Below are 24,600 nucleotides of genomic sequence, written 5' to 3'. Positions count from 1 at the left end.
GCATTGCTCTTTGGACAAGTCTTTTCCCAATCACGTACGAGGGCAAAACGCGGCATGACCAATGACGATCGAGGTTGCACTTAACTATAAAAGGAAATAAGAAATGAAGTTGGGCGCTGACCGTCATTATAATCATTATTATTCGCAGTCTCGCGCGGCTGTATGCGGTTTATCTTGACTCATTTCTCCGGTTTTACAACATCGTTGTTACGAATAACGTGATCTTGTGCTCGCTAAGCTAACAATAACTTTCTCGTAATGTCGACGGTAGCAAGTCCTTTAGCTGTTGGAGGCATCCGACAATCAGGAGCACCAGTACGAACGCAAAATGGTACGAACACAAAATAGCCGACTGCTCACAAAGTTTGGTTATATCGTATCTTATAGCTTCTCAAAATGAAATTCTATTCTGTTATCCTTATGCGATGTATCGACTGCCCTTTTTTTATGAAAAGACCTACGAAGTCATGAATTTAAATTGTAAACATTAGATGTTACATGGCAATTATTAAAATATTAATCGCAGTATATTTTACGCAATACGAAATTATTTCTTATAGTTGAAGAAGGAGAGGACACATGTAACCTCTCACGTGTTTGTAGTTTTTTGACATCAATCTATTTTAAACTGAAATAAAAATTTATATTAAATTTTCATAAACAGATTTCAAATGTAACTTTTTGCTTTATTTCATTATTTCTATGTAAATTTTATATAACTTCTACTCCTGTAATAAACTTCAATAGTTTATATATAATCATATAAAGCATTTAGTAATTGAGGCAATCAGAGAATAAATGATACCTGATATACAGAATAAATACTTAATATATAGGCTGAGATCTAATCTGCAACATTCATGGAATTGGTGGATGTATCCAAAAATATAATTGCATTTTATTCTATTTTATCTAAAAAAATATACTAATTAGATGCAAAAGCTCACTAAGCGCTCAGTGACTAATCGTGTTTCTGGATGCATCTATTTTATCTTTATTTATCGAATATTAAATAAAGATAAATAATATTCATGAGTGCTGTGAATTTAATCTTAGCTTTACTAAATTTGATTTTTATTGAAGTTGAATTATTTCTACTCACATACTTAAAATGAATTATGCATATATGTATGTGTTTGAATCTTTGATCAAAGTAGAAGAGGTTTTAGTATAGCAATAAAAACAGATCTATTCATTTCGTCGAATACTAATTTGTCTTATTTAAATATAAACATAACAAACTTTGTCAAGCAATTTGATAGTAGTATTGTTTTAAGAATGCATATCAACTTCGTGTAAAAAGATTTATATGAAAGATTAATAAACAATTTATATTTATATTTTTGTATTATCTTCAGATAATAAATTTTTGCTTAAGAAAAGATAGTAAAAATGTCTTATTAATATATAGTTTTTTTGAATTATATATAATTACAATTTAGTATCTAAATTCCATATAAATGTGAATATGTGAAATCAATCATATCATTTGTATCTCTTTCAGTTATGGCTGCCTGTGCTATTGCTAACATAGTCAAAAGTTCTTTGGGTCCTGTAGGTTTGGATAAAATGCTGGTTGATGATATTGGTGTATGTAGATAACTTTTATCTTTTATAATATATAAAACATAAAGATGTGAAACAAATATACTAATCAGATGTAAAAGCTCACTAAGCGCTCAGTGACTAATCTGTGTTTCTGGATGCATCTATTTTATCTTTATTTATCGAATATTAAATAAAGATAAATAATATTCATGAGTGCTGTGAATTTAATCTTAGCTTTACTAGATTTGATTTTTATTGAAGTTGAATTATTCCTACTCACATACTTAAAAGGAATTATGTATATATATGTGTGTTTGAATCCTTGGTCAAGTATCATTAATTTTTACAGGATGTCACTGTTACTAATGATGGCGCGACTATTTTACGTTTGTTGGAAGTTGAGCATCCAGCTGCACGAGTTTTAGTTGAATTAGCTCAGTTACAAGATGAAGAAGTTGGAGATGGTACTACTTCAGTGGTAAGTGATTTATACATTTAATAAAATTTAAAATAAGAATTATAATGTATATACATATTTAACATGACTATTTTATATTTAAAGGTTATAATAGCAGCTGAGCTTTTAAAAAATGCAGATGAACTTGTAAAGCAAAAAATACATCCAACTTCAGTCATTAGTGGCTATAGACTCGCCTGCAAGTAAATATTTATCAATTTATTAATCATTTTATTTTCTATGTGAAATAAATTAAATCATTGATTAATGTTAACTAAATTATTAATATATTACACATTAATTAAATTATGGAAATGAGGAAATTCTAGCTAGTACAATTTCTATAAAATCAATTTCAGAGAAGCATGCAAATATATTCAAGAGCATCTCACTGTCAGCGTGGATGAACTTGGAAAGGATTGTTTGGTTAATGTTGCAAAAACATCTATGTCAAGCAAAATTATTGGAGCGTATCCTTTTGATACTATTTGCATTTTTCATTTGCAGTTTATTTTGAATATTTAGTAAAAGTAATAAGCATTTAAAATATTTTCTATGATCAACAAATAGTGATGCCAACTTTTTTGGCAACATGGTAGTTGACGCTGCTAATGCAATAAAAATCAGCGATGGCAAAGGAGGCTTTTTGTATCCTGTTAAAGCAGTTAATGTTTTGAAGGCGCATGGAAAAAGTGTTCGAGAATCGGTTTTGATTCAAGGATATGCTCTAAATTGCACTGTGGCTTCTCAAGCAATGCCGAAGAGGATAGCAAATGCGAAAATTGCATGTCTAGATTTCTCATTGCAGAAAGCAAAGATGAAGTTGGGAGTCGAAGTACTTATTACAGATCCTGAGAAACTTGAAGCTGTCCGTCAACGTGAAGCAGATATCACCAAAGAACGTATTCAAAAAATTCTCGCTGCTGGAACTAATGTCGTTCTTTTATCTGGTGGCATTGACGATTTATGCTTAAAGGTACATTTCAATGATAGATTTTAAAAACGAATAGAATATTCATTGTGATCTTTCCACAGTATTTCGTAGAAACTAAGACTATGGCAGTACGTAGATGTAAGAAAGCTGATTTAAAGAGAATTGCTAAAGCTACAGGTGCACAATTTCTTACATCGCTTACCAATATGGAAGGAGAGGAAAGTTTTGACGCCAGCTTTTTGGGAGAAGCTGCTGAAGTAGTGCAAGAGATAATATGTGATGACGAGCTCATTTTGATTAAAGGGTATATATATATATATATATATATATTGTTACTAATATGAATGAAACTGTGGAATGTTTCTATATTATGAAATATGGATTTCCAAATCTGAATTATTCATTCACTTCGTTTTTGCTCATCAAATTAATTTCTTATAAAATGAAAGCATAAAATAAGGGCTTTGGAAATAAATCCAGAACTTGTCGATTATGAATCTATTTCTCTTATATGAAATCATTCTGCGCGAGTATCCTCATAAATTATACATATTTATCATCTTAAGACCTTCTTTTTAATTGAATTTGTTTCATTGAACATTGTTTATCCTTTTTTTCTCCAACATGAAGAGAAAAAGAGGAAAGATAAACCATTCAAGAAATTCAATTAGAAAGAACAGATCTTTCGATACAATATTAGCATTATAAGATAACAGGAAAAGTATGATCATTGATTTTTTTCTTTAAGACCCAAGGCACGTACAGCAAGTTCTATTATTTTACGTGGACCAAATGATTATTACTGTGACGAAATGGAACGTTCCATACATGATGCATTATGCGTCGTTAAGAGAGTCTTAGAAAGCAAAAATGTTGTCGCAGGAGGAGGTTGCGTAGAAGCTGCACTCTCCATATATTTAGAAAACTTTGCAACATCATTGGTATCATTGAACTTTTGTATCTTTTTTATCAGTTTCTTTTCATTGAGATATTTATAAATTTTTATATTACAGAGCTCCCGAGAACAATTGGCTATAGCGGAATTTGCTCGATCTTTATTAATTATACCGAAAACATTAGCCGTAAATGCTGCACAAGATGCAACCGATCTTGTTGCCAAGCTCCGAGCTTACCATAATTCCAGTATAACAAAACCAGATCTTGTTGATTTGAAATGGTAAGTTTTCGTGATTTCTTTACAATTTTATGAATTGTCATGAAATAAAAAATGAATTCTATTTTCGCAGGGTGGGCCTTGATTTACTCGTGGGAAATATACGAGATAATAAAAAAGCCGGTGTATTAGAACCAGCTATTTCAAAAATTAAATCTTTGAAATTTGCTACTGAAGCAGCTATAACTATTCTTCGAATCGATGATATGATTAAATTAGATCCTGAGCGTTCGAAAACTAAATCTTATCAGGATGCTATGGAAGCTGGTGAACTGGAGGATTAATATCAAAACGCACTTATATATTATGTTAGATGCATTTATACGAGAAAAATGTAAGATTTCTAAATGTTCCACTACACATATAAATATCATGCGATATTTTAATAAAGATTTAATATTACAATTTACTGCTCGTATATTGCATGTATATCGTTCACGATTTTTAAATCTGCGTGTGCAGAAAAATGCTAAAACAAAATAAAATTTTTTCGTAATTTAATGTTATACTTATTTAATTTCATTTCAACACCATTATATCATAATACTATATTTAACATCATAGAGAAATCTAAGAGAGATTTTATATTTATTACTAAAAATTAAAACTTAAAATTAAAAATTTTTTGAATTGTATAAACAAACTTTTTAAGAAATTTTGTAATTGATGAATGTTATTGTAATTATATAAAGTTATAATCACATTATTTATTTACAATATATCGAAAATGGTATTTTATACCGTCTATGCTAATTATATCAATTTTATTCAAATATATTTTTTGACTAAAATAATACGACTTAAGTCACGCGTGTTACGCACGCATGTGCATTACAAATTTTATTTCAGATAAAAATAATATAAAATATATTACAAATATTAATTTTATATATATATATATATATATATATATATATATATATATATAAATAAATTTAATACGTATTAACATTTTATATATATATATATATATATATATATACACATTATATATGTATATATATATACATACACATATATATATATATATATTTATGTATATATATATATATATACATATATATATATATATATATATTTTTTTTTTACGCATAAAACTGTGTACATGTAATCCTACATGTAATAAAATAGAATGGATTATGTCCTTGAATAATAAAATGAGTCTATTTTAAGTTCAAATGACATTTTTTTAGCATCACACATATAAAAGATAAAAATGATTATAAAGAAATATATATATTTCTACTGACTTGATAAATTAATATTTAATATAACAGTTCATTAATGGAAAATCATGGAGAACGGTAGTTTTAGTATTATATGATATGTATATGCAGAAGGTTTAATATCGTTTAGAAACGATGTTATATATAAATGATATATTTATTTTTTCAATAGACATGATACGTTAAATAAATGTTATTTACAATATGTTTGCTACATCATGGCAGTAAACTGATTGTAAACTTAATGACACATCGCTAAATGAGTTTTTATCATATTTTAACGTTTTTTTATCTTGATTATATGTTTATTTACAATGTAAACTCATGATTTTATTGCAAAGTTTTAATGACAAACAATTAGTTCGTTAAAATATATTATTTATTTTTTGTAACATTCTTGTATTTTATAAATAGACAAGAGTATAACAATAAATCATTAAATAATTTTACCTGATATAGTACATACTAGTTTTGTTCTGAAAATAGTTAGTACTATTCCGATTTATTCACTTGATAATTTATTTTTTAAGTATTATTTAAAGAGCAAAAAATTTGATAATTTTTGATCGTATTATAAAAATATAATAAAAAATCATAAAAATATAATAAAAAAAAGTTTATAAAATTTTGTGATTAATATTTAGTTTTTTGTATCTAATATTTTCTTATAGATATAAATAGAAAATGTATTTTTTTTGACAATACAAAAATAAAATTATTATTCATAAATAGTAAATTAATCCATTAATAGCTGTTTACATTATAAATAAAAATGTATATAAGTACTACAAATAAATTCCCAAATTAAATTATTACTAAATCTTATAAACTGAAAATATCTAACTGTGTTAATACTTTATCATTAAGGCCAGTATTCATAGTCTGTGTTTATTTCAAGACCATCTTAAGTAATATTTGCTAGTATGATGATTTGCTAGTACGCTAATATGGCTTTGATTGGTTTGCCATTTTAAGTTTACTTAAGATTATCTTAAATGTAAAAACTATGAGTAACAGCCTAAATATTTTTAAATGAGAGTCGATAATTATATCAAAATTTACTAAGCTATGTCAAGAATGTACGTGCGATTTTGGACCTTTTTGTAATATATTGATTTAAGAATCAGATGATATATATGTAAAATATTTTCTAATTATTTATTACGTTTATATACAAACCCTGTTCGGATCGATGAATAATGCAAGATATAATTTCTAGATGAGTAAAAATTTAACAAGAATTTAAATAAAAAGCATCAATACAGTATATATGTATATGTAAAAAAATGCAATGCAATTAATATGATTACAAGAAGTGGCATTCATTATGCATCTTTCCAAAACAGGGAAAAGAAATAATAAGATATTTCTACATTTTTCACCAATTATTCAATGTTTAAAATTAACGAATCCATTAATTTAAGATTTATTTATGGAAAAATGGAAATATTTTGATATTTTGGGTAAAAAATTATCCTTTCTTCATTAATACTCAAATTTTTTTAAATAAGAGCATATACCTTTATAGAGCAGGATTTTCGAATTTTGGTCCTTTTGTGACTATAATCTCAGCATATGAATATTCTTGATTGAGTTCTAATACTTGGAATTTTTTCAGAACTAACAATGTATAAAACTTTTGTGCAACCTGCAAAAATAAAAATTATATTTTTATACACTAATATTAGTCTTATATAGAGATGAATATATTGAATATCATTTTCCAAATTACTTGTTTGCGATTATTCTTGAATGCCATCTCTGATAATGTTAATTTATCTTTGGTATCTAGTTTGCTCTTAATAACATGATACATATGCGCTGCTCTTTTATTAAGAACGCGTTCCTCAAATTGTTCATAAGTTTCATCCATTTGTTGTTCCTCTTGCTGAAAAACATAAACAATTAATATTTATCATCGATTTTTTTAGGTTATTCTCTATAGTTTGCAATAAATATATATTATATAATAAAGAATCATTTATATAATTTAAATAAGTAATAAAATAATCTTATAAATAATATTAAGCATATATTACAGGTCCCACGGATGGCGGAAACTCATAATCCTCATGGTTCCACGGTGTAGCGGGCCCTCTTTCGGAAATCGCACCAGGTGTATGTGCTGGGGGATGTTGTTCGTCATAGCCCATGTATGAAACCTGCGGTTGTGCCTATCGAAAAATGTGTAGATAAAAATTTTTATTCTTAATGTAAAAAAAAAAAATCAGAGCACAGTTATGTGATGCGATATTTTTCATTTTCATTTTATTTTACATTTTTATAAGAGAAAATTTCTTAACTCACTTGATCATAACCCATGTTTTCCATCTGTGGCATGTCAGACGTTTGTACAATAGTAGCGGCTTCTTCCTGCGTCGATGTCGATGGTATTTGAGTTTCTTCATGTGTACCAAGTATTGAGCTGACTTCAGCTGGAGCGATTTGTGGTATTTCTGAGCCGAGCAATGGTGTTTCAGTAATTGGTGGTACAACCTCTGATGCTTCTCCAGAAGGCACAATGCTACTTATATCGGAAACCGATGGTTCTGCTGGTAAGGATACTTCGGGTGGTACAGCCGATTCTGAAGAAAGATTATGTTGTGCAATTATATTTGGAATTTCTACTGCTTCGTTCATCGATGGTTGACTGATGTCTGGTGTTGGCTGAGCCGGTTGAGAAGGTTGCTTTATCTAGATATTGTAATATATTGATATTATCATATTCTATCAAAATTCTGTTTCTTTCTTTTTCTCTCTTTATTATTATTATTTTTATAACTAACCTCATCATCTTGCGGTGCTTTACGTTTCCGCCCTGTACGTTTATTAAGGATACTTTGTTCAAAAGATGCTTCTACTTCTGGAGCATCTCTCATTTGTTCCAGAGACATTCCATCTTCTTCAGTCCCAAATCGTCCAAAGTCTTCATGATCATAAGACTTGCTGGTTAAATGTCTTTGATAGTTCTGTTTTGATAATTAGAGAAAATATTAATTAAAATTTCAAAGTTTTTGCTATTTATAAACAATCGTAATGTAAAATTGTATTACTTTAAATAAAACACGAGCCGGGATAGGCCTTCCTGGTAGAGCAAAAAGCTTCTCTACGCCACCTGTTTCCTTCCAGTGCATTAATCTTTTCGTAGGTGGTGCCAAATCCAATGTCGTAATAATGTCGGTAGTATCGGACAGTTGTGCTTTCATTTCTTCGCCAGAAATATTTTTTACTTCATCAACAATGAGTTTACGCTTGCGTTTAGCTTTCGTGAAGCCTAGAAAAATTAATGATTTTTATTAGTCAAAAGAAATAAATGTATACATCAAATGTTAAAATAAATAATTATTTACCCTTCAAAGCGGATGCATCAATTGGAGCCAATGCGAAGCTTTCTTCTTCATCGTGTAATAATGTTGTTTGATCTTGTAAAGGTGGCGGTTCTTCTATGTTATCAATAGCATGTTCTTCTGGTATAATTGGTGGAGCTGGTGTAAAGCGTCGACTGGCAACGCTTATTCTCCCTTCAATTTCTTCTCCAGTTGCTGCTGGTGTAGCTGGTCTAGAGCCATCCGAACTGCACATAATGTGTTCAATAAGTCAATAATCAGTTTTATATAGCCCAAAAACAACAACAAAGACGAAACAATAAATTAAACAAGTAAAAAAATAAGACATTAAACGGAATTAAACAAAGAAAATTAAGACATAGTTGATAGAATATAACTATATAAATTTAATCGACTTCTATGCAAAGTTTTTTGAGAGAATGATACTATTATTGCTTTTCTTTTTTTGATTGCATGTTTTAAAATTAGAATACTTTTCAAAGCTGATAAATACCTCATGCCTCCCATTGGAGAAGCTGGGCCACCAAAATGATCACCCATATCTTCATCAGATTCATCATGCACAGAAGCAGCAGTTCCAGGAGCCACACCTGCTTCCTGCTGCTCGTTTATCGAACTTACTTCAGGCACAGGTACTTCACCCATTGGAGCTTCATCAAATAAACCACCTTCAAAGAGACCTCCCGCTAAAATACATGACATTTATTATAAATAATTAAGTTGTTGTAAAAAAAGAAAAAGAAAAAAAAACAATAATTATTCTTATCATACATATGATATCTTGGCCAAGATGACCACCAAAACCATCATCTCTGATAGGTGTATCTATGTCCATAGGTTGTGCTGTAGCGGATGTGCCTGCAACTGGTTCTTTTTCTTTTTGTTCTAATGTTGTCTCTATTCCTGGGCCATCACTAAATAACATGTGACTCTAAAATCATAAAACAATCAATACTTTAAAATGACATACTAAAATAAATTTTAAAAATAAATTTTTAGAAATTGTTAATGACAAAAATATGTTCGTATATACATAAATAATAACGAACAAAACATTTTCTTTTTATGAAAATTTTTATGTTTTGTAAGAAAGTAATTTATAAACTATTTTTTGTTGAATTATTAAGTGCATATTTACATACAAATATAAATACACATTATACATTAGTTTTAGAAGAAATTCATAAATTTCGATTTGATTGAAATATGAACCAAATGAATGAGCAGAAAAGATCTAATATAATTTATTTAATCAATGAAATTCATATCTGACTAAAAAAAAATTAAAAATATATTATCATGATTATTGAATAAATTATATGTATTAAATCTTTTATGTTTATTATTCAGCTCATATTTTTCTTATATATTTTGCATAAATTGACTTAATTTTTTCTATTAATTTGACTATTATGTAAAATTGAAAATATTAAAAATAAGCAAATACCTGATCTAATGAAGGTTCTATACCACTGCCATGTCGCAATAATTCTGGTGGTTCTGCATCAAAACTCATATCACCAAAACCCTGATCATGTGTAACCAAAGATAAACTACCATAATCTTCCCTCATTGTTATTTCCTCCGCTCTAGATTGATTTAAACTAAACTGAGCTTCGATATCAACATCTCTGAAAAAATTATAAAATATTAAAAATTTGTTGTACATATATATAATTCTTCAATATTTCATAAGATTATCTTACTTAAGTTCAGGCATAGCAGTATCAAAATCATGAAACACTTCTGGCAAAGTAATAGCTGTTACTGCTGCCTCTCTATGCTCTTCAGGCAGATCTACCATTCCAGGCCGAAAGGCCATTTTGATCTTAACGAAAGCTTCATTGCAGTCAGCCAGTAAATATTTGGCTTTTCTTGAATAGATTCGTACTACCCCCAATAACAAGTGACCAGATGTTCTTAGAGCCATCTTAACCTATTACAAATACCATGAGCAAATTTTGATATAGCAGAGATATTTATGAGATCTGAATTGTGAATATTGAAAAATGTTCACCTTTGGTTGTAATATACCATCCACTGATTTTTCTATGTTGGTCTCAAACACATGTGCCTTTGTCAGTTTCTTGTCCCAATGAGCAGCCAACCATATACGGGCCAAAGGCCCTTTTTTGGCCAATACAAAGTGTGCATAAAACATGATTATATTTTTTTAGTACTTATCTGTAATAAATAAGATTAATAAGGTAAACACAAATGATATTTTTATTTCAAACATAAGAAGACATAAATATTAGAAAAAGAGAAACGTTCAACAAACGCCATCCCCTGCCGAACTTAACGTACCAATGAAATATTTTTCTTTGACAGTAAAATATTATGTTTAACATGAGGTAATACGATGAAATTATCAGTCTCATTATCAGTGAGGCATGTCAATTGGCATACCACATCTAACCCATCAAAATGTATATCAGAAGTCAACAGTGCGCGTTACTTGTCGTGTGAAAATATAAACATCGATGCACAAGATGGCGTTTCCATCTAACAATTTTGGCGGTTAGAGGGTAACGTTAAACTCCTCAGATTAATTCTGCCTTATAATACGCACGATGACTCGCCGAAATATCTTCCCGTCATTAGGCTTCAAAGAGCCGTGACATATTTTGCACGAAAAAAATTACTTCTGTGAGAATCTCTCAGATCATTAGCGCATACGGTACACTTTCACTCTGACGCGTACCCGAAATTCACCACGATTGCGCGCGACCACTCGTATCACTGATACCAACTTACCAATATTGCAACAATTATCGTTAAAAGTTGGTAGGAGAGACTGCAGAGTCCTCTGTCATAAGTGAGTGCTTTCCAACAAAGAGAGTTTAGTGTCACAGAATGCTTTTCATTTAGTGTCGGTCCACAATAGGTGATTTAAGCTTTAAGAAGTAAGAAATTGACTAATTATAATCGAATATGAAAAGAATAATCGACTATGATTGGTCAATTTCTTACGACTTAAAGATTAAATACTTATTGTGGACCGACACTTAGGGTACGGTCAGTGTCCACAATAAGTAATCTTTAAGCTGTAAGAAATTGACTAATCATAGTCGAGTATTCTTTTCATATTCGATTATAATTGGTCAATTTCTTACTTCTTAAAGCTTAAATCACCTATTGTGGACCGACACTCAGGGGCTTACCCATAAATGCTTTAAAGCATTTTTAATTGGTGTGTTAGTAAAATTTTTTATTTTGACTGGACAAGCAAACGCTTCGAAGCATCTGTAATGTTACATTAGCCTTAAGCTTAGTCTACAATGATATAACATAAGGCTACAAGGCTTATCATTTCTTATGCTTAATAATCTTACGTCACAGTATACAGCACAGTTATACTGTGACGTAAGGTTGTTAAGCATAAGAAATGAAAATAATTCATTTAAGTAGATTCTTACACACCTTACAGCCTTATAGCCTTATGTTATGTCATTGTAGAGGCTGAGACCTGTTTGATCACGTCCCGATTGACCACTAGCTATTCACAGCGCTTGAATAGTGGAAAAATTCTAGGCGCCGGCTCTTGTGAGTGGCTAGTCAATCGGGACGTGATCAAACGAGTGTCACTCCATTGTAGACTAGGCTTTAGTGACACAAGTCGACACAAGTATCATCTATCTTTCTTGGCTTTCAATGATTAACAAGGACAAAATGATACTTGTATCGACTTGTGTACTAATGCCTGATTTCACCAACGTAGATTAACTTTAATTTCAACTTGCTCTTCATCTTTTTCTAGTTCTAAGAATTAGAAAAAGATAAAGAACAAATTAAACCGAGATTAAAATAAATCTACGTTGGAATCGGGCATAAGTTCCTCTTTCCAATCTTCGGTTAAAAGTCGATAGGAGTGACGGGCTAACTCCGATTTGATCTAAAATGATTATCTACTCCTTATTTATAGTGCAGATATGTATTTATATTCAATTATATTTTGTCTTATAGAAACGATGTTTCGTCATGAAACTTTGCTAAGATAATTTCTTTTACAATTACGAAAGTACCAGAGCCAATTTTGCAATTTAGCTCTTAAATAATTAAAATAAATGTAACTATCTACTTATTTACAGTGCAGATATATATTTGAATACACCCATATATCATCTCATAGAAACAATATTCTGCCATAAGCCTTTTTCTACATATTTTTTTATAAAATTACGACTGTTGCTACAGAGCGGGATTTTACAATTTGGCTCTTAAAAAAAAAATTTACAATACATGAAAATATTTGCACCTTATTGTCCTATAGTGCAAATCTATTTACGCATAAAATGAATTATTTATTTTCACACATTTTCTTACAAAAATCGCCCTGTAGCTTTCGTCAGGCAAATATTCTGATTATAAATATCATAATTATATAGTTTTTTTCATAGTATTTTGGTCATAATATGGATGAAAAGGAATTCATCTCCGATAGAGGTCTCCCATAGTCGACTCTTAAGCTAATCGACGGTTAACTTAACCATCGTGATTGCCAACAACTGAGAAGTAAACTATTTATTATAGATATTATATTATTATAGATATAAATATTAAAATTTTTGTTTAAGCGAATGATTGTTTAATAATTTTTATTTATATTAATCGGATATTACTTACAATTTCATTTACCTACCACAATACCTACAAATACCTACACGAAAAGAATATTAGGTTAAAAAACACATTACTTTCTGAACATTGAATTACAGTTACACCTCTGCGGATTAATCGTCGGTTAACTTAACCGATTGGTGAAAGAGGCCCTAAGCCGGATTAACATCGCCGTGTAAACATAGTGAATCTTATTGGAGTTGATTCTCACTCCTGTCGACTCTTAAAACCGAAATGCAATTTGTTGTTTTTTTATATTGGCCATTAGATAGAGATTCTAAGAATTTTGTTAAATATATTTTTTTTTTTCGATACATTTGGGAATGTAGCGCGCGCATTATGCTGGATTTAGGCTGGTTGCACACAGGACAAAGCGGTAAAACGGCAACGTGGTAGTCAATCATCGTTTTGTTCTCGGAAAAGTTGTACGCTCATTGAATATCGTGCATTGCGTGCGCGTCATCGCGCTGATCTGAATCCAGCATTAGTTCGGTTTACAATAGGTGATTAAAATCTTAAGTCAAAAGAAATGGGCGAATAATTAAAGAATAGGAGAATCGACTATGATTGGTCAATTTCTTATGCCTAAGGCTTAAATCATCTATTGTAAATCGGAACTTAGTAGCTTGTATATTTTCTTTCGATGTATTTCGAAACGCATATGTGGCGGAAAACTCAAAACTATTTCTTTTTTAATGAGTTTTGGAATGTAGCTATACCTAGTAATAGGTTAGATTTTTTGGGGAATGTGATTTCTCGTATGTGTCTTGTATGTATTGTATTAATTGTATGCATGGTAAATTTTTACCTAAATATTTTATGTTTGAATTATTTAATTTTATGGTTGTAGAAGGTACATTACAATTAAAATTGATAAATTTTATGTCAGGATATGTCATGTAAGTCATTATTAATATTATCCTGATAATGAATGGTTCGTTTAGAAGTAGATTATTGGAACCATGGGGAAGGTGTACTCGACACTTACACGACCCATTCGTAACCTTAATATTGAGACTCGCGCAGAAAGAATTATTTCCCGAGAAAAACCGATACCTGCGCCTCAATATGGAGCCATAGAGAAACAAAAAAAACTTATGGATTCAGGTAGCATCGAATTATAGAGCACAAAGTCTATTTCAAGAGAGTCGTGATTACATGACTCACGATTCTCATAATTCAAATAAAACAGTTCATAAATAAAATAATATATTTTGAAAAATATAAATTGAGCGGATGATGGTGTAATTATTAATATAATTTTAATTTGATATAAATGTATTTGTAAGAATATTTTGGTCTAATACTTTTTAAGCTATCTTCAAACCATGATATTTTTATGTATAAAAATTAAAATATTGATGATCTGAAAAGATGAATATAATTCTTATATATTAGCAATGTTGATTATTTGATTAGATGATAATGTGGAAAATATAGGATGCGTTCCGTTTCTTGCATGATGCATTTATCCTTATTATTCACTACATTAAACAAGGACAAATAATACATTATGCGCATCATGCAAGAAACGGAACGCATCCATAGATTTGTTTATAAGTTAACAATTTACAGAAAAGGAAAAGAGAATTATTCAAAATTATTTGATTATTTGATTTATATCATATTACATTTGGAAAACTCAATTTTGGACTTTGTGTTCTCTTATACTGAATTAAAAAATCAATTTAAAAATGATATCTGAATTACATGCTTAGATGTCTCTCTAATTTTGTTATGTAACTTTTTTCTGTTTTAGTAAATCCACATTTCCTAGAGGAGCATTATCAGAAAAATATACAATTGGATCAACGACTGAAAGATATTTTTGTTAGGTCGACAGACTTGCAAGTATGCATAATATTTTAAAATTATATTTTTGAGTATTGTGGTAATATACTTTTATTTTAATATACTTTTATTTAATTGTTGAAAATGATTAGATTTGATTATTAAATAAATGTAAAGCTTTGTGATATTATACAGGAAATAAAGGGAGTGAAGGAATCTAAGTCTTTACCTCAGAACAGACAAAGTTTTTATGATGATTTTTTATTTGAGTCTTGTGAATATATACCTGTAGGAAAGTGCTCATTAAAACAGGTTTTCATGTTTCTTTTGCAACATAAACGTGACCCTATAACATATAGCAGTGAAAATATAGCTTCTGAATATAAACTGAATAAAAAAGTAGTAGGTATGTATTTTCATTTATTTCTCTTCTGTAAAATCATCTTGAAATTTAATATATTTATTACATTTATGTTGTTTTATATATATAATTTAATATTTACAGATTTATATATTTATATTTTTTCAGATGATATATTGAAACACTTTAAACTTTATATAATTGTAACTCCGAAGGATATGACAGAAAAATTAGAAGATCCATTTCAAGAAATGCTGGATAAACTTGAAATGAAAAAGAAGGATAAAGAAAAGAAACAGTAGTATAAACATGTATATAGAAAAATAATTTATTAAAGATTATTTCTATATTTTTCTTGACTAAATATAATTATTTGATAGCCTATATCGACTTTTGGAAACGATGTATATTTTATGAAATTGCAAAAAGTTTCGCATGTTAGACTATTCGGCAAGTAATGTGATCGATGAGATTTCCTAATTCACCCTCATAATATCATCCAATAAAATGCTCTCATTTTTAAATTCTTTTTTAACTCTGCGCCGACTTCCTTTCGTATGCGTTTATTGTAATTGTTCAGCCAACGCCGCTACGTAATGTAGATTTGTTAACATTGCAAATAATAACTCAATGATTGTAATTAATATCTGCAATAAAGATTGATATGTTATTCTAATGAATCTCTCAATAAATAAATCGTAAAAGCACAAGTTATTTGAATATTACTTGTTACAATGTGATAAATGACACTAATGACAATTAACACATGGAATTGTCTGCTGGTAGATGACATTGCATGAGAGTAATCAGGAAAGAAGTCCTGGATATCTGAACTTGTTTCTGGAATGGTTGTAGTTTTCATCATCATCCAGTAAAATGCTCTCATTTTTAAATTCTTTTTTAACTCTGCGCCGACTTCCTTTCGTATGCGTTTATTGTAATTGTTCAGCCAACGCCGCTACGTAATGTAGATTTGTTAACATTGCAAATAATAACTCAATGATTGTAATTAATTCATTTAAAACTTACATGCAGCGGTGTTAGCATAGTAACGTCGATAAGTTTCGGTTCGTAAGGTACTAGAGTAACATCCCGAAATTTGAGAAATCTTGACTCTTTATGAATCTGAAACAATCATCAGATAATAAATAACAGACTAGTAATACAAAATATAATGCAGTCGTTTAAATCATTTAGTATACAGGCAAGAGTATATTAAGATGTACCAATTTGTCAGCTGGAATTACTTCAAGAATGTTCTCCAAACGAACTCCGAACTCGTTTTCTTTGTAATATCCTGGTTCGTTTGAGAGAAAGAATCCTGGCTTCAATTTGACGGAACATCCTGTGAGTGAATTTTTGCATCCAAAATACGACAAACCGATAGGCGCTGCAACGCGTATTGTTCCACTAGAATGGCTTTTATCAATTGTATTCCATATTCTCGTGACGTAACTATTTTACAGGAAACTGTAGATTACGAACGTTCGTGAACTGAAGAGAAGTGACCGATTCCATGACCAGTTTCGTGCATGTAATCGTAACCGGTGCTCCACAATGGCCTTCGTGCAATAGCGTCCAATTGATCTACCGTCAGATCACTGGGAAAGATCAAAGACGATAATTCAATCGAACCGATCAGCACTCTTGTGTAGGCTTTCCTCTGCTCGTCAGTCGGCACTCCGAAATGAAGAGTTCTAGTCACGTCTGTGGTACCATCTGTCAAATAATTTAGTTTCATGCTTTTTCATGTCTCGATTACTTGAGCAGTGAAAAATTGGAAGAGGGGAAAAAAAGAGCATGAACGAGGTAAAGGAAAAGATGTAATTCAAATCTTCTTGAAACAAATCTCAAATTCAAAGTTAATTCTTGTTTTATTTAATTTGACTTGATATTTTTTAGCAAAGCAAAATAAATATTCAGAATTTCATACCTAAGTATTGTCCTCCGGAATCAATCATTAACGTGGATGTGGTCCCGATTTTAATATTGGTCAAGTTATTCGGCTCATAATGCGGCATAGCGGCATGTGGTCCATATCCCGCGATTGTTGGGAAAGCGATACCTCTATTGTTATTTTGCTCGTAACGAACTTCATTAGCTACTCTCGCTACTTGCAATTCGTCCCATCCTTCGGAATCCAAGTTATACTGTTCTTCCATGTAAGCTAGGAAATCACACATAGCCATTGCATCCCTTAAATGAGATTTTCTCATACCTGCTACTTCAACTTTATTTTTTTCCGCTCGTAAATCGATTATAGGCGAAGCTTTAGCCAATCTCTTCTCCGGTGGAATCTATAAAAAGATTCTTAAGATTTTTTTATTTATATAATTATTATTTTTATTATTTATATTTAATTTTTATTTAACTATGATTATATTTAAATATTTCCATTTTATTCAATTTCTTATTAATTTTTTAGAAAGTTTATTCGTTGATATATCATTAATCTTGCATTTAAATTAGAATAAATTAGAATAAAAAATAAAACCAATAAAGTCAGATTTTTAGATGCTAGATGTTAGATGCTTTCCATTCAATAACACAAGTCAATACAAATATCGTTTTTTTCTTGTTATTCATTAAATGTCAAGAAAGATAGAGTGACGTTGTATCGACTTATGTTAAATGAAAAGCATACATTATTGAACACTATTTAAAATGCATTATTGATAAACATAACATTTAATAAAAATTTTAATTAACCAATTTGTATTATTATTAATATACCTAATATATTTGTATTATTAATATACATAATATTGGGTTATACAACTAACTAAAGCTAATTATGGATTTTAAAATCATTAGTTATGAAAGAAAACAATTTCTTATACAGAAGTTTGCTTTAAAAATAATGTCGGTTTGAGCATTGAAAATCAAGTTTAATTCGTCTTAATAAACTTGACAATTTAAGCTGATAGTTATGTTAAAAAGGAAACTTTTTTCAGGGGGTTGCCTATATAAGGAAGATTGCCATGTTTTGTACATTTTTGTGTCCAAAATATATATAATATATATTTGCTTTTTGTATTTGTTTTTAATATATTTGTGGTCATACTTACACAATTGTATATTTCTTTGGACGCACCCGGCGCGTGACCGTATGGTGACGGAAGCCACACCGTATTCCAAATTTGAGACATAGTCTTTAAATCATACCAAATGTCTGTGTAATTATGCCATCTATAACAATAATAGTTGATTATTACCGAGTTTTGTTTTTATTTTTATGTGTATACATTATATTAATTTTTTCAATTTAGAATTGAGAAAATTCTGATTTCGCAACATCATTGTAAAATTAAAAAAAAAAATTCAATTTTCATCCTCTTCAATAAATCGTGAAATAAATCTTGATGAAACAAACTCTATTTCGATATTAGAAGTCTACGGTCTTGTTCTATTTTGTATTTTTTTTTTCAGCGAGTATTTCACGATAGTCTCTGGACTGTACTTGTCACTCACTTGACACAATTCGCATGCGAGCAGGAGTCGATTTTCAAATGTATGTCGACGGACCGCAGAATCTTTTGACGTGGCGTATAGAGATGCAAGGACCCATGAGTGATAATCGCGTATGCTCTAAGGACAGGCGTATGCGGTAGATCGTAACCGCGGATATTGAAGAGCCATGCTATCTCGTCCAGTGCGGTGACGACTAGTGCATCGGCCGACGAATACTCCATTTCCAATCGGATACTTTGAACTTTCTCTTGCCATGGTTTGCCGGAGAATTTGTCTGCGAGCGGATACGCCGCGTGCGGATTGTACTCAGGTCGGCCCACCTGCCAGATCAAGTCCACCAGGTCGTTACGGACTGCGACCAATCTTACGGACGAATTTGCTGAACACGAATAGAATTGTTAAGAAAAATTAATTTAGCATTATTGTGTGTCGTAAGACTTGTTTCGAAATTTGAAAAAGAACAAGAAAAATATTTATTTTATAATTGATTGTGTATATTCTTATATATTCACAGAAATATAACAACAGAAATATAAACTATAAAAAAATTATACTGACTATACTAATGATACTGTATAAAATATATAAACTGTTCTCTTTTATGAAAATGTACATTTTATTTAATATTGCGATAAATGAATAATTGATATAATGTTTCTCGTTACCCAATTCGACTTCCCATGCCTCCCATGTAAACGCGGATATTAACTTCGGATTAGCACCAATACGTACTTCCGATCGATTTTGAAACTCTTGTATTAACCATTCTGTTATCGTTGGTACCTAAAAATTAATGGAAATATAAATATTAAGTATATTTTGTTATTATATATAACATAATTCGCGAGTTCCAAGTTTCATAATCGATTTATTAATTTCTATCAATATCTATTAATTTCACAATTTCAATTTAATTTATTTTTTATCTTTTTCTAATTTTTAAAACTAAAAAAGATAAAAAGTTAAACTGAGATAAAGCTAATAAATCTATTAAACATAATCTTGATAAAAATTACAACTTTTCGTTAATTGTTGAGGATAAAAAAATTTAATCAATTTTTTTAAATATATATTTATAATTATTAAAGTTTACGAAACATTCTCATCATTCTTTTTTAAATAAATATTTCTTTTCTTTTTTCTTATTATTTTTATTTATCTTTGCTATGATTTAAACCTATAATCTAAATATCTATTTGTAATATTCATTTATAATACTAATGTAGATTAATTTTGGAGGTTTAACATATTTTTTAATCTTTTTTTTAGTTCTAAGAATTAAAAAAGGATATAAGAAGGAAATAAAACTGAAATTAAAGTTAATGATCTATATGGAGTTGATAAACGAATATAAGAAAATCATACTAATATTTCCGCGAAGGGTAAATCTAAAATATATAGCATTAATTTTTATAAATAAGAATTTAAAAAAATAACCACTCAGAACACCCTCTTCCCATCCTTCTCGTACTGAGTACGAGAAGTGAACGATCATTGATGACGGAATTCTCGAAACGAGTCGAGAAATCAGCGTCGTTCTCACGCTCAGAGAAAAGGGTTATGTCTCGTCATCGTGGTTACATCGACTCCCATGTTAGGGAGGGAGAATGAGATCGACTCCTACAGAACTGATCCTGTGAAGTATGATCTTAAATTTTTAGTCTCACAATATCAAATATATAAGAGTTTGGTATAATCTTAATCACGAGAAAATGATTGTTTTTATAGCCATCTAGTGGACTAAAACGTAGTTAAATTTAAAAGCTAAGAAAACAAACTGAACGATGTCGCCATCTAGGGATTAGTAAGATTACTTAACTGACAATAATTAGACTAGAGAGATTTGTTATTGGTAATAAAAAGTATTAAAACAAATTGATTTAGAAAATAAAAAATAAAATTTAATTAATTTTATAATCTTATTTTTTATCGTAAGTGTAATTATTAAAAAGTTTTAATTAATAATTAATATTAAGTTTTGAATAAATTTTGTTGCTGTACAATTTTGTTGCTGTACAATTTTGTTGCAATTGTTTGTTGCTGTACTGAATTACTTTTGAATTTTAGTAAATTAGCTGAAAATAGCTGTTATAAATAATAAAAGAATAAAATTCGAGAATGATAAATTTAATAAAACAAACTTAATAAAAAGAAATCCATTGGAAATCCATTGTAATAAATAAAGGCAATTTAGATTATAACTAGATATAAAATAAGAATTTTTATATTTATATTATATTATATTTATATTATAAATATAATAATGAAAATATTTGAATAAATTTACGCACCTCGTGTTCACCTCGCTTCATGAAAATCCAGTTGCAATCCAGTTGATGATTTGCTTGAACATGATATCGACCATCAGTCCAAAGTACCGCTTTGTTTATAGTTACTACAGCTTCTCCAGCACTTCCATAAAATCCAGTAAGAAATTCTCTTCTCATATCATGTGGATCTACGGTTTCGCTCTATATAAGAAAGATTTATTTTATTAATAAAAAAATACTAAATTATATGTTGATATTAACAGCTGGGAACTATTAATATTAATTATAGCAATTTGAGGAAAAAAGAAAAATTTCATATTTCATATTTCATATTTCAACTTTCATATTTCATATTTAGCATCAAAATACCAAAGCTAAATATAATTCAATTTAAATCAATGTTCCCCAATTCGCTGATAATGAATAGTAATTAACATATACATTTACATAAATTCATTTTAATGCCTTTAGCTTTATTATTTAATATTTAAAAATATATATTTTTTATTCTGTTAAATCTTAAAATTTAATAAAATGTTGACATTGGGAAACATGGATTGAAAAAATTGAAATATATATACGCGCACTCAAATAAAAAAAAAACTTATTTAAAACATTTTAATTAACACAAACAAAATTTTTTACAAAATGACTCATTTAGTATATCATCCAAAGCTGTAACACAAAATGTTATTTTCTATATTAAAAAAAGCCTTTAAATATGGTCTGTCACGCGAATATACCTCTACAGGGCCATCACGGCCATGAGAAACGAAGTTCACTGTCTGAAAATTTAAGCATAATAATAAAAACGACATTTAACATATCTAAATTAATTTAAATAAATTTGTAGACATAAAACGATAAAACAATCAAGTAAATAATTCGTAAATAATCGAAAATAATATATTAAGTTTAATGTTTAAAATATATTATTTTAAAGCAGTAAATTTATAACAAAATGACAACAAAATAATTGTGTGATATTATCATTTGTTTTCTGATAAGTAATTGTGATATATAATTTTAATAATAATCATGTATGATTTTTCTCTGTTTTAAAAATAAATAAAAAATTCTCAAGTCCGATTACATTCGTGATCATATTTCAATACTTTTTCAATACTTTTTTACTATTAAAACCTTTAACATAAACATTAACATAAAATCTATTAATATAAATAATTTGCCAATCATTAAATTACATGTAAAAATATTTTTTAAACAAATATGTCATAATTATCAATATGATTCGATGATATATCAATTATTTCGATAGCTCACCTGATGTTCGTCGTCTGACGTAACGATGTAGCCATCGAGAGCTGGTCCTTGAACTGCCGCCACCCGAACCATTTCGGATCTTAATTGTCTCAGTCGCAAAGAACTGTCGTATCGATTGATTGGTTGATTCCCGACATAAGCGTTTGCTGGACAATATGATCTTTCGACGCCATTATAGTTGCGTTCCGGTTTTGACAATCCGTTGATATCAGCTTTCGTTAATCCTGTAGTAATCCGTATTACTTTTTAACAATTTTAATAAAAAAAATTTATTTGAAATTAGATTACAAAATAAAAAATTGATGTAACAAAGGATTGAAAAAAGAAAGAAAAAAAAAACGTAAAAAAATGCATTAAGTTTTGTGAATTTAAAAATACGTGTTATCCACGTAGTGAATAATAAATATAAATAATAAAAAAATTGCATAAAATAATATACATTAAAAAATAATAGATACATAAGGATTTTACACACAATGTAAATTGTAATATAAAATAGTAAATTTAGAAAAAAAAACAAGATCTGGAGGCGCCGGGTATCGATCCCGGTACCTCTCGCATGCTAAGCGAGCGCTCTACCATCTGAGCTACGCCCCCCGATATCAAGGTTGTTTTTAATTATATTTATTTAGTGCTCCTACTATGTATCTATATATATTATCATTTAATACGTTTATATTTTATATATATTACGTTAAATCTTGTTTAAACTTTATTTACAACTTTATATACAAAATACTTACAAAATAATTAAAATAAATTGTAGTAATAACAAATTAACTAAAATAAAGTTGGAAAAAATTTTTATCTAATAGTTTCTATAGAAGACAGAATTAGTCCAATTAAATATGCGTGTATATACATATGTAAATATATTTTGTTAAAAATATGTTTTACAGGAAAATTTAAATAAAATAATTGTTTAATAATAATTTTTATTTTATAATCTCAATATAAATATCTCATAATAATGAACTGAAGAGTATAACTTATTAAAATAAAGAATAAATAATTTTATTTATCAGATATTAAGTCTAAAGGTCTCATGATTGATTTTATCAAAATTAAATGTGAATAATATATTTTTTGTTATTCACATATATATGTATTTTGAAGCATGCTTCAAACGATTTATAATTCACAGAATTTAGGTTAGAATTCTAATTTCAGATGTTAAGATAGAATTCTATTTATAATTTTATATGCTGTTTATTTTATAATACTTTATGTATATGTGCATTCTTATTTATCAAATGTTTTACATATTACATAAAATACATAAAATTACAAATAGAATACTGTTCTAAATTTTGATATAAATTATACAGCTTATTTAAAATAAATTACACACACACACACACACACACACACACACACACACACACACACATTAAATAATGATTAGATTCATATAAAACGAAGTAAAGTAGACATTCTTGTTTTAGAACTCTAATCAAAGATTAATAATAGATATTACAGAAATCTAGAACAATATTACAATTGCATTACACCAAAAAATCAAATTAATAATCCATGAGAGAAACAATTACGAAGATATCACAATCTTTCGCAAATCAAAGCTTTTCATATAGATACTACAGCGAGGTATCTCATGATGTTTAACTTTATGAAACTCCATGCAATAAATGAATAATGTAATATGACTTAAATTGATTTTGTTAACTTGAGTTAATATGATTTCCATTACGTGTAGTACACGTCCCATGGGAATCCAGAGGGTGTGCTAAGTGGTGCTTCTATATCAGGAAAGCATATCAAACTTGGAGTTTGATCGTTCCGAAATATACGTTTTGATCGTTACTTGTATTGAACATTCACCAATGTCTTATGAGTAGTATATGACTAATCGCTTAAATACATTTGTGCCTTTTTTCCTTCTTTTTATTTTTGTATTTTTATATTACCAAATTATTTATTGTTTTACGGAAACGCGCATAAGGATCGTGTTTCATCGATCATGATAGGAGATCAATTTGTAAACGAACGTGGAGAATAGATCGAATTTAATTTAGATGAAATTTTATATATCTATATATGTATACACACACACACACACACACACACACACACACACACACACACACACACACACACAC

The 24,600-nt window shown here is 29.0% G+C and overlaps 4 protein-coding genes and 2 non-coding genes across 16 annotated transcripts in view; 2 read left to right on the top strand and 4 right to left on the bottom strand.

Annotated features, from left to right (window-relative positions):
- The first annotated feature begins 103 nt into the window (after positions 1–103).
- On the top strand, positions 104–4,614 carry CCT1 (chaperonin containing TCP1 subunit 1). The gene is made up of 10 exons (XM_011638385.2): positions 104–331; positions 1,505–1,590; positions 1,898–2,026; positions 2,111–2,208; positions 2,365–2,475; positions 2,576–2,981; positions 3,041–3,243; positions 3,688–3,880; positions 3,953–4,116; positions 4,187–4,614. Exons 1-10 carry the CDS (start codon positions 259–261, stop codon positions 4,395–4,397), a joined length of 1,674 nt encoding a protein of 557 aa, XP_011636687.1. The 5' UTR covers positions 104–258; the 3' UTR covers positions 4,398–4,614.
- Positions 4,615–5,477: 863 nt separating this feature from the next.
- Positions 5,478–11,425, bottom strand: vtd (RAD21 cohesin complex component verthandi). Of its 2 annotated transcripts, none has more exons than XM_011638386.2 (13): positions 10,994–11,425; positions 10,704–10,870; positions 10,393–10,622; positions 10,134–10,317; positions 9,458–9,617; positions 9,180–9,372; positions 8,690–8,913; positions 8,393–8,613; positions 8,126–8,308; positions 7,647–8,033; positions 7,379–7,513; positions 7,072–7,227; positions 5,478–6,987 (listed from the first exon to the last, which is right to left on the bottom strand). In XM_011638386.2, the coding sequence occupies exons 2-13, from the start codon at positions 10,845–10,847 to the stop codon at positions 6,862–6,864; spliced, it is 2,343 nt and encodes a 780-aa protein (XP_011636688.2). In that variant the 5' UTR covers positions 10,848–10,870; positions 10,994–11,425; the 3' UTR covers positions 5,478–6,861. The 2 variants fall into 2 exon arrangements, with proteins under 2 accessions (XP_011636688.2, XP_011636690.2); XM_011638388.2 differs by having other exon boundaries at positions 11,259–11,424.
- A 2,517-nt stretch (positions 11,426–13,942) lies between these two features.
- Positions 13,943–15,809, top strand: LOC105426931 (NADH dehydrogenase [ubiquinone] 1 alpha subcomplex assembly factor 4). 9 transcript variants are annotated; one of them, XM_011638380.3, is made up of 5 exons: positions 13,943–14,064; positions 14,251–14,413; positions 15,066–15,157; positions 15,293–15,503; positions 15,627–15,809. In XM_011638380.3, exons 2-5 carry the CDS (start codon positions 14,269–14,271, stop codon positions 15,758–15,760), a joined length of 582 nt encoding a protein of 193 aa, XP_011636682.2. In that variant the 5' UTR covers positions 13,943–14,064; positions 14,251–14,268; the 3' UTR covers positions 15,761–15,809. The 9 variants fall into 9 exon arrangements, with proteins under 9 accessions (XP_011636682.2, XP_011636681.2, XP_088933890.1 ...); XM_011638379.3 differs by having other exon boundaries at positions 13,944–14,075; XM_089077764.1 differs by lacking the exon at positions 14,251–14,413 and adding an exon at positions 14,157–14,205 and having other exon boundaries at positions 13,948–14,075.
- LOC105426933 (xaa-Pro aminopeptidase ApepP) overlaps positions 15,771–24,600 on the bottom strand; it is a 30,990-nt gene continuing 22,160 nt past the window's right edge. Inside the window, exons 2-12 of one of the 2 annotated variants that reach the window (XM_089077759.1) lie at positions 22,484–22,707; positions 21,221–21,400; positions 19,595–19,712; positions 18,930–19,308; positions 18,527–18,647; positions 17,392–17,755; positions 16,944–17,177; positions 16,685–16,848; positions 16,488–16,583; positions 16,185–16,416; positions 15,771–16,105 (exon numbers count right to left, since the gene is read on the bottom strand). In XM_089077759.1, coding sequence (XP_088933885.1) covers positions 16,086–16,105; positions 16,185–16,416; positions 16,488–16,583; positions 16,685–16,848; positions 16,944–17,177; positions 17,392–17,755; positions 18,527–18,647; positions 18,930–19,308; positions 19,595–19,712; positions 21,221–21,400; positions 22,484–22,707 — 2,132 coding nt within the window. In that variant the 3' untranslated portion in view covers positions 15,771–16,085. Of the gene's footprint in view, positions 16,106–16,184; positions 16,417–16,487; positions 16,584–16,684; positions 16,869–16,943; positions 17,178–17,391; positions 17,756–18,526; positions 18,648–18,929; positions 19,309–19,594; positions 19,713–21,220; positions 21,401–22,483; positions 22,708–24,600 lie in introns of those variants that run through there. The other variant, XR_016139435.1, reaches the window with a different exon arrangement.
- Positions 20,365–20,580, bottom strand: LOC112552625 (small nucleolar RNA U3). The gene has a single exon (XR_003096700.1). It is a non-coding gene; the product is annotated as a small nucleolar RNA U3 (small nucleolar RNA).
- On the bottom strand, positions 23,008–23,080 carry TRNAA-AGC (transfer RNA alanine (anticodon AGC)). Its single transcript has one exon. It is a non-coding gene; the product is annotated as a tRNA-Ala (tRNA).

Source organism: Pogonomyrmex barbatus, unplaced genomic scaffold (assembly GCF_055798465.1).
Source record: "Pogonomyrmex barbatus isolate J1 unplaced genomic scaffold, ASM5579846v1 scaffold20, whole genome shotgun sequence".
NCBI classification, from domain to species: domain Eukaryota; kingdom Metazoa; phylum Arthropoda; class Insecta; order Hymenoptera; family Formicidae; genus Pogonomyrmex; species Pogonomyrmex barbatus.
This window is presented reverse-complemented; position numbering and strand designations above follow the sequence as displayed.

What these genes read in the sequence shown, in the direction of transcription:
- CCT1 (XM_011638385.2), top strand. Translation starts at nt 259, where the DNA reads ATGTCGACGGTAGCAAGTCCTTTAGCTGTTGGAGGCATCCGACAATCA. An exon ending in ACCAGTACGAACGCAAAATG is followed by an intron (nt 332 to 1,504) that starts GTACGAACACAA and finishes TATCTCTTTCAG; the next exon opens with TTATGGCTGCCTGTGCTATT. An exon ending in GGCTATAGACTCGCCTGCAA is followed by an intron (nt 2,209 to 2,364) that starts GTAAATATTTAT and finishes AATCAATTTCAG; the next exon opens with AGAAGCATGCAAATATATTC.
- vtd (XM_011638386.2), bottom strand. Translation starts at nt 10,847, where the DNA reads ATGTTTTATGCACACTTTGTATTGGCCAAAAAAGGGCCTTTGGCCCGT. An exon ending in ATGGTATATTACAACCAAAG is followed by an intron (nt 10,623 to 10,703) that starts GTGAACATTTTT and finishes TATTTGTAATAG; the next exon opens with GTTAAGATGGCTCTAAGAAC. An exon ending in ACTGCTATGCCTGAACTTAA is followed by an intron (nt 10,318 to 10,392) that starts GTAAGATAATCT and finishes TAATTTTTTCAG; the next exon opens with AGATGTTGATATCGAAGCTC.
- LOC105426931 (XM_011638380.3), top strand. Translation starts at nt 14,269, where the DNA reads ATGGGGAAGGTGTACTCGACACTTACACGACCCATTCGTAACCTTAAT. An exon ending in AAAAAAACTTATGGATTCAG is followed by an intron (nt 14,414 to 15,065) that starts GTAGCATCGAAT and finishes TTTCTGTTTTAG; the next exon opens with TAAATCCACATTTCCTAGAG. An exon ending in TTAGGTCGACAGACTTGCAA is followed by an intron (nt 15,158 to 15,292) that starts GTATGCATAATA and finishes GATATTATACAG; the next exon opens with GAAATAAAGGGAGTGAAGGA.